At 35.7% G+C, this 9,823-nt stretch overlaps 1 protein-coding gene across 4 annotated transcripts in view; it reads right to left on the reverse strand.

The window, feature by feature from the left end:
• Nucleotides 1-913: 913 nt before the first annotated feature.
• Nucleotides 914-9,823, reverse strand: part of LOC106468549 (zinc finger protein basonuclin-2-like) — a 228,904-nt gene continuing 219,994 nt past the window's right edge. For all 4 annotated transcript variants that reach the window (XM_022397582.1, XM_022397578.1, XM_022397590.1 and 1 more), the window contains one exon: nt 914-5,080. In XM_022397582.1, coding sequence (XP_022253290.1) covers nt 2,201-5,080 — 2,880 coding nt within the window. In that variant the 3' untranslated portion in view covers nt 914-2,200. The remainder of the gene's footprint in view (nt 5,081-9,823) is intronic.

Raw genomic sequence — 9,823 nt, forward strand, 5'->3', positions numbered from 1 at the left:
TTGATATTTTATTTATGGATTATTTTGAATGTTTATGGTTGATATTTCAAGATACTTCGGTGTGATTTTATAATTTTTTTTTTTGCTTCTCGTATATTAATTCGTCATTTTTATTCTGAATATTTTGCTTGTTTTAAAAACTATGGATTATAGTAATTGCTACGAAATTAAACAAATAAAATGTGTTATTAAATATGCGCATCTTTTGTCCTTTATAATAATATATATATATGTATGTGTTCTTTTTCGTAAGAGCTTTCTTTGAAAAAAAATTATTTATAAACTTTCCAGTGAGGCATACTTGTATTATTTTTGCTGTGAACAGAAGTGCAGGTAGAACCACGAAAACATTTTTTTTGTAGGTATGGAGTAATGATATACATAAAAAAACAGACGTGGCTATGCAATTTTTCGTTTCAATGTTTCAGTTGTATACAGATTTTTTGCAAGAAATATCCTTCTTAACATATTTTGAGATATGTGTGTTAGATAGTTCTAAAGCTAATATATAAGTTTCTCTACTATTATTTATTTATTTATACGTAAATGTGTTCGAAGTTTATACAGCGTCCCTTTTCTTACATAGGTTTAGAAAATGTTGTACCACATAGCGCCACCTGGTTTATTTCTCAGTAACCTTTCGAGCCCAAACCTTATCAAGTGTTTTTCTTTTCTTTCTTTTTGTAAAACGTACTATATAGTCACTGAAAGTAAATATAATTTTCATCAAATTTTCTATACATAATAGAGATAGAAAGCACTAATTATTTGTGGTGAAGATGATTAGTAAGGTTATGTTCATTAAGAAAGTCAATTTATGTAATGTGCCATTCAAAAACACTAGGTGTTCTTCAAGTCAGGCATAGCCTCATACACAGAAACAACAACGTATTTTTATTTCAACCTGGGATTTTTTTCTTGAACAGACACTGTAGACGTACTCAAGCCCACAAAATATAAACACTTACATTAAACCTTTTCTCTCTCTCTATGTGGAAAGAAAGAGGGCGTCTTAAGCTTTGGGTATATTAATAACTTAAATTACGCTGAACAAACTCTAAAGGAATGAATATTTCATTCATAGGTCTGCATGGAACACCTTTAGTCCCACATAAACAGTTATAAACTGTCAAGAAAAAAAATTTCCAAAACCGGGCAGACATTTAAAGAACCTTGAAAGACTCCAACTATATATACACATTCAACCTTGTTGCTGTTTGCCCGTAATATAATTGAACGATTTCATTTATTATTATTAACCTATCAGCAATTGAAAATGAAAAGGGAAAATTACGTGTAATAAGAACACTACATAATATGACTGAATGAATAATAAGTTTCAAGATTCACACTTCAAAGAAAATCACATTTCAATAAATATCACGTTTCTAACCATGATAAAGAAAAGCTAACTGAAAACTAATGTTTTTCCCACCGAGAAGGAAGGCAATATAAAACTCCTGAATACCTTAAGAAAGTTGTAATTCTGAACCTTTGTTTGGAAGATCATCCATTGCAGGTTTTGAGCAGAAGCCCATAACACGATATATATCTAGTAAATATAAGAAATCCTTCTGTATTACTTTCACAAGAGTAAGAAGTGTAATATTTAATGAAAAATACGACGCTGAGAAAGCAGAAACAGAGAGTGTGTATATAATGACAAATAGTATTCAACCATACACCCAAGAATGAACCACAAACATCTATATAAACTTCAGATCAAATACGAGAACAGGAATAAAATACATGTAACATGGAAGAAAAAAATCTGTCCATCTATAACTAGAAACTGTAAGATCCTGATCGAAAGAAAATCTATATACAATAAAGTGTTATGAAGAGAATAATATGCATGGATATTTTTCACTTAGGATCTCTATAGTCTGACTTAGTGTACACAAACAACCTATATTTTAAGCCCCCTTTTCGTCACATGGGCCCTGTAATAGTAATATGCTCATGTAATTCACAGTTTTTTCTTTACGAAGTGCTAATGGGGCTACTATGAGATATGTACTACACTATAGAAAATCTTGTTTCTGCAACATTAGTTGCAACGGAGAACGTCACAACATCTATACATCTCATAGAACCCCTAAATGTACATTTGTTGTCTCATATATATACCATATGTCATCACAGTTTTAACAATACCAACAACTGTTCGACAACTTAGGATTCTGTAAGTCTTAATCATTTAAGAAATCGCGTGTGGTCTATCTCTGCTATGCATGTGTACATTGTCATCTTTGCTGTGAGAGTTCATAGCCTTTTTGGAAAGAAAAGCTTTACCACAACCATCTACATTACATATTAATAAGTCTTCTGAGTGATATTTTTCATAATGTTCTCTGAGCATCATTGCTTCGTGATAAGTCTTCTGACAAAACACACAAAAAAACTTCCCTTTTGGATCCGGAAACAGTTCTTCATCCAAACGTATGGAGGAGTGGTTTTGTATATTTGATTTAGGGGTTTGGGGTTGAGGACTGGGGGAAGTAGTCAGTGAACTACTGGGAGTTTCTCGCCCACTAGCTCCACTTAATCCAACAAAACCCTCTGACATTGAGGTATTTGTTGTAGTTACTGGGGCCATGAAGGCGGGATGAAAAGGAGGAACAGCTCCAAGGGCCGCTCCAACACCTAAGTGGTTAGCAAAAGCAGGGTTTGATAAAAATCCTTCAGGGCCACAAGTGGGTATTCTTCCATGGTAGAGATCTGCAAAACTCAGTGGCAGAGCTTGTGGATCATAGAACCTGGAAAATATGTCTTCTCTAAACGCACTTGGGTGAAATGGGTAGAGGTTGTTCTTATCCAGGAAAGGAGAAGTTTTGTCTGAGCTAGTAGAAAGTAACTTCCGATGAAGATTAAGGTTGGCACTATGTCTGTCTCGACTACGTTTAGAAGGAAATGCTGCATTGCAACCCTCAACTGTACATTTGTGCATCAGCTTGAGATGCACATTTTGATAGTGTGTCTTCACTCCAAAATGGTTCTGGAATATCTTCCCACAAGCGATACACCTTCTTGGATTCTCCTTGTCGACCGGAACTTCAATAGAACCTACCATAGAGGCGTCCCGGTACACCGAAATCAAGGGAACTTGGTCGTTAGGATTCGAGTCCTGGTCAGCTGTGGTCAATGTTTGAACTGTATGTGCAACAGAATTCGTGGATGTTGTGGGACCTTCCAATGGTGAGGTGTTGCTGTGACGAGGCGGACTGTTGGCTCTTTGGGGTGCTGCAAGACCCAACCCAGGGGCATGAAATGAAACTCCGCTAATAGAAGATAAAGAATGTTGGCTGATAACATTTCGTGTTGTTGAAACCATGCTTGTAAAAGCCCCCAGGGATAGAGTTTCTAGATGGCGCAATGGATTCTCACTTATATCAGTTTGCTCTGTAGTGTTCTTTTTAGTCATATCTGTGGCAGTTTCCTGCTCGTCATTTCCATTAGCTGATGGTTCTTGATTTTGTCTGACTTCGTCCATCAATGTCTTGTGATCATCACATTTTTTCTCTTCTTCAGTCGTCTGCTCGTCTTTATCAAAATCATCATATTTTGATTCATACTGGAAATCTGAGGTATAATCGTCGGACTTAGACTCCAGAAGACCATTTTCGTCGTCAACTTGGTCAATGAAAGTATCAGTTGAAGACTCATCGGTAGAAACATATTGCATGTCATCATCGCTGGTCACAGCACACTTAATAGGGTTTTGACTTTTTCTCTTGTGAAAACCTTTGTTCTTGAAGGAAGACTCATCTTTCCGCGCTAGTTCAATATTTTCTAAACCATTAGTTATGTGAATACCTTGAATGCCTTCATCAAATCGAGATTTCTTTGTCAGAGAAAGAGCACAATCTTCTGAATTATGATAATTGGTACCAGGGAGGTTTCCTGATGGAGATACAAGGCTTGAAATACTGCCAAGTGAGGGAGTATTAACTCGAGGTTGGTCTGTCATCTTCGAGGTATTGCTATCGAGAAGTGGAGCAGTGGGTGATGGAAGCATATTGTTGTTGAAGTTTAGGAGAGATGTAGGAGGAAGCACCGGAAAATGGGCAGATCGACCGTCATGGGGTTTGAGCTTTCTTCTGCAGTTTGGTGTATGAAGTTTGGGGTTGGGATTGGCACTGTGGCGATTACGACTTCTTCGAGAACTGAACATCATATTGCATCCTTCTACTGTACATTTGTGCATTTCCCGAAGATGTACTGCACTGAAGTGGATCTTGAGGGCGCCCTTGTCACAGAATGTCTTGAAACACACGTGGCACTGGACACGCTTCTTACCAGTGGTGGGATTAGTTGCCATGGTGCTCAGTATCAGTGGGTTCCATTTCCTCTTCATAGGATTAGTGGATTTACGGAGATGCTTCACTTTCTTAGCAGCGTATATAGAATCCAAGCTATGACTGGTTCGCTGACTGAGGTTCATCACTGTGTTACTATCTTCCTCAGAACCGCCATCAGTAACACTAAAATCAGATGTTACTGTGACTGATGGAACATGATTTGTGAGCGCTGTTGTAACGGACAATAGGTTCGGGACGGAGGTTGTGGAGGAGGTCACCGGAGTAGATTGGGTAAGTGGAAGAGCTGATGGTATGTCGTGGCTACGTGGTTCTGGGCTTATTTTCTCTCGTCGATAATCGAAAGGTTGCATGTTCTGGAGCTTGTTTAAAGGCGATACTGCTAGAGGGCTGCTAGAGTTTAACGGAGAACCTCCACTAGGTGAAAGAGACTGAGTGGAACTGACACTAGAGGGAGGGTATGGTATACTTGACTTGCTGAAAGGATGGGAGAAAGACATGTTCGTCGTCACCGGGGAGAAACTATTATGTTTAAACAAGTCTGAACTGACCACCCTGTTTGTTCGCTCGATGAACTTTCTGATGTCAGAATCCGTCTTGGGTGGCTGAACGCTATAGTCTCCTTTTTCACAGGTCTCCTGCAGGAGTAATTGATGAGCAATAGACTTAGTTTCTCCGAATCTAAGGAACTGCTGTAGAATTAATTGTTCTTCTTCTCGGCTTGCCAGTGTCCACCTGTCTAGTACAGCCCCTGTGGCATCCTATGGACCAGATAAAACCAATCAGTATAGGTAGCTTATTGTTAATTTAAAGAAATTTGATAAAAGTAAACATAAAAATGTACAACCACAAATATATATAGAAATGTAATATTGGAATCTATAAACAATGAAGTTGCGGGAGATTTTTATTTTATTTTTCTAAAATAATATTGACATAAAAAGCTGCAAACCGAAACTTATATTTATCGATCATTATCTTTGGTTTGGTGGAATTTTTGTCTCTGAAACTTAAACGCGGAGCACTTTTCTTTAGGTTCATACAAAAGACTAAAAATTCATATTTATTTACAAGAAACTTATACACAAACGACTTATCATGCCTAACAATATAACACAATTCAGGTAATCGATGAACGTGATGTTGTGGAAGGATAGTTTCAAATGAACTTCGCGAAATTGTAAACGGCGTGTTCAAAATTTGTATTTTACAAAAGTGTTTAATATCATCTGGTAGTAGACATCTTTTGGAGATTTTGCCATTGGTGATGGTTAAGTCAGTATGTATAACTGAAATGAGTACTATGTTGGACAGTAGATGGCTCTTTACTGACGCAAGTAATCTTCTGTGAATACGCCTCCGATCCTAATAAAGTATAAAAACCAACACAAGATTGGATACCCATGACGAACCTCGGATAAGCCATTTCAATAATTTACAGTGTAAACTTTAGGGACTATTCTTCAAGGCTACAGAATCTAACCTCTATGGTGTTTTTTAGTAGAAATTTAAGTGTACTATTCTTGCACATCTGCGCGCGACGAATATTATTTCAACTCTTCATATTTATTGATTAATATGAAGCGATTTATTGAAAGTAAAATTTGCTTTTCCATCAAACTTTAAATATTAACTCATTTTGTTAAGCACAAAGCTACACAATGGGCTACCTGTGCTGTGCTCACCACGGGTAACAAAACCCGGTTTTGAGCGTTATAAGCCTCCAGACTTACCGCTGAGCCACTGGGGTGCTTATTTAATCCTTTTTATAATAATCAGTAAGAGCAGAGAAGACTGTTGTATTTATAAGAGGTTGAGGGTGGAAAGTTTGTTTGTTTATTTGAAGTTAATCACACAGCTACACAATGGGCTTTGTGTGCTCTGCCCACCACGGGTATCGAAACCCGATTTCTGGCGTTATAAGTCCACAGACATACCGATGTGCCACTGGGGGGGGCAAGAGGGCGGAAAGTGTAATTATATATGTGTGTGTGTTTGTTTGTCAATACATTTTATTTCTGGTTTAGAGCCTACACTACGTACTCTTACTAATTTTACAGTCGGAACTATAAGATTAAAATAAACCAATTTAATTAAGTTTTTAGTAGCACCACCTGTTGGAGCATGCTTGCTCAAAAGAAAGTAGAGATGTTTTTCTTGTTTTCTGTTTATGACTAACATCCAAACAGGTACAAGCAGAACAAAAGTAAACTCGGGCCTCTAGCCACGAGTTTTCAAAGGGAGAATTCGCTTATAGTGACCCAAAGCCAAAAACGGGAGACGGGAGTCCGGTTTAAAAAAGAAAAAAAAAGAAGTGAATTAATGAATTTCCAAGTATTTGTAAACACAATTAAAGTATTTTTTACGTAGAATAACAAAAAAGTTCCTAAGGAGGTTTCTCATAGAACAGTTTAAGTTAAACATTTGTACTCAAAACCCCGCCCATCCTATGGGCGTGAAATCTAAATTCCAAACATGAAAGCCTCAACATGAAACCATAGAAACGAGGACATGCATAATTGAAAAGCAGATTTACATAATGCACATTGGATGCCAGCAGAATGAAGAGAAATTCTGCTAATGATGTGATTAAAAATAACGCAGTTAGAAGCTGATACAGTATTGTTTAAAGTATATGTTAATTCAAATATATCTCTAAGTTTATAAAACTCACCAAGAACTCTGCCAACTATCAAAAACTACGTGATGGAATAGTGCTTAACCTTTAGTTTTTGAACCAGCCTGCGTATTGGTGGATTTCAACAACACTTGTTGAGAATGCAAAAAATGTGTTTACTAATAGCTAACTTTGTTTTTAAATAAACCCGCAAGTTCCCTAGCATCAATAATGTAATTTGAAATATTAAGAGCTAATGTGACCACAGTTTAATTTGGTTGAGAGTATATACAATGAGTTTAACTCTTAAACCAGTTAATGAACAGGAGGAGTGAGTTTCCGAGTGTGGAGGGCCATTCATAAAGACACAATAAGATACTATTTTATATACTATTAAAATGAATTTGCATTTGTGGTTTGGTTTGAATTTCGCGTAAAGCTACTCGAGGAGTATCTTCTCTAGCTGTCCCAAATTTAGCAGTGATAGACTAGAGGGAAGACAGCTAGTCTCAACATCACCCACCACCAACTCTTGGGCTGCTTTTTTATCAACGAATAGTGGGATTGACTGCAAATTATAACGCCCCCACGGCTGAAAGGGCGAGCATGTTTGGTGGGACGGGGATTCGAACCCGCGACCCTCAAATTGCGAGTCAAGCGCCCTAACTACCTGGCCATGTCGGGCTTCGAGCTACAACTCCTGAGAGTTACTGGGAGTAATATCGTGGGTATAATCCTGAATTTTGCGATATTTATAATTGCGGTTACATTTTGAAACAGAATTAAATCACACCTACACTCGATTATAGATGTTAGATAACAGGAAAAGTACACTCCGTTTATTGCTTACAAATATAAGCAAAATATTAACTATTATTGAGAACAGAGAAATAAACGTTTCGGAAATATTTTTTTCTCTTTCAAACTTGTATATTATTTCAAAGCCATTTTCATCAGAAAAACATTCATAATAATTACGTTTTTTACAAAGCTATTAAATAAGCATTCTGTACTTCTTATGAGTCAATGCTTAGAAGCTAGAATTATGCATTTGAAACAAAGCATTAATAAAAGCACTGTATGGTCAGCATTATATGAAATATTGACCGATGAACTTCTATTAGTTTTAGAGAACTTCAACCAATAAAGAATAAGAGTTTGAAAAAAAGCATATATATATATGTCTTTTGATTATAATTAAATCATAACATGCACATATTAAGAAAATATATCAGATATTGTGAATATTACAAGATAACATTTAACAAATACGTTGAACTAAGGAACTGATTAGATATAGGAAAAATAAGTTTTGTAAAAAAACATTGATTTTGTTATCAAAAGTTAAAAGTTCACATGGATAGTGTATACCTTATAACTCACTTTTCATATTTAAAATATTAAATTTAATCTAAAATATTCCAAGAAGAATGTGTATGCACTGCACCTTACCCAGTTTTATAAACCTCGCGTGAAATTAGTCGATCATTCTTTGATTTTGTTTCTATTTTATAGACATATAGGTGGCGCTAATATACGCATTGGATCATATGGATCCAGGTGTTAATGATGCCGAAATTAAGAACATGTACGAAACAGCCACAAAAAGAAAGAGATAAATTATGACAAAATGAGGAGAAAAAAACCAAATCACATTTATAAAGGGAGTATTCATATATTACTAGATGCAGAACATTTATTATTATTAAATAGTGACCAGCGGCATCTTCTGTATTCTGATTAGTAGTTTTTGTGATATGCACATTTATTAATAAATTGAATACTACACTAAAGAGTATTCAGTCGATTACTTTAATTAGTACAAACAGTTTCATGCATTTTCTGACTACTTCTGACTGTGAAAGTTTTTGTTATGAGGAAAATAATATAAAACTTTCTTAAAGTCAAAACAAAGCATTTCAATTATACTAATCTGAATTATAAAAAAACTCAATATAAAAGATCCAGACTGTGCCTTAGTACTCCTTTTAAACGTTAATACACAAACAGAAAAGATCTGGCTTTATAAGAAATGAACTGGGATAGAGGAAGAAGGTGCAGGTTCTGTGATATGTCAAGTCGTTAAACTAACATCAAATAATATATTATGTAATTAACAAATGAACTGGGATAGAGGAAGAAGGTGCAGGTTCTGTGATATGTCAAGTCGTTAAACTAACATCAAATAATATATTATGTATTTAACAAAGGAGCTGGGATAGAGATAGAAGGTGCATGTTCTGTGACATGTCGAGTCGTTAAAATAACATCAAATAATATATTATGTATTTAACAAAGGAGCTAGGATAGAGGAAGAAGGTGCAGGTTCTGTGACATGTCGAGTAGTTAAACTAACATCAAATAATATATTATGTATTTAACAAAGGAGCTAGGATAGAGGAAGAAGGTGCTGGTTCTGTGATATGTCGAGTCGTTAAACTAACATCAAATAATATATTATGTAATTAACAAATGAACTGGGATAGAGACAGAAGGTGCAGGTTCTGTGATATGTCGAGTCGTTAAAATAACATCAAAGAATATATTATGTATTTAACAAATGAGCTGGGATAGAGACAGAAAGTGCAGGTTCTGTGATATGTCGAATCGTTAAACTAACATCAAATAATATATTATGTAATTAACAAATGAACTGGGATAGAGGAAGAAGGTGTAGGTTCTGTGATATGTCGAGTCGTTAAACTAACATCAAATAATGTATTATGTAATTAATAAATGAACTGGGATAGAGACAAAAGGTGCAGGTTCTGTGATATGTCGAGTCATTAAACTAACATCAAATAATATATTATGTAAATAACAAATGAACTGGGAGTAGAGACAGAAGGTGCAGGTTCTGTGATATGTCGAGTCATTAAACTAACAT

Source organism: Limulus polyphemus, unplaced genomic scaffold (assembly GCF_000517525.1).
Source record: "Limulus polyphemus unplaced genomic scaffold, Limulus_polyphemus-2.1.2 Scaffold89, whole genome shotgun sequence".
Lineage (NCBI taxonomy): Eukaryota > Metazoa > Arthropoda > Merostomata > Xiphosura > Limulidae > Limulus > Limulus polyphemus.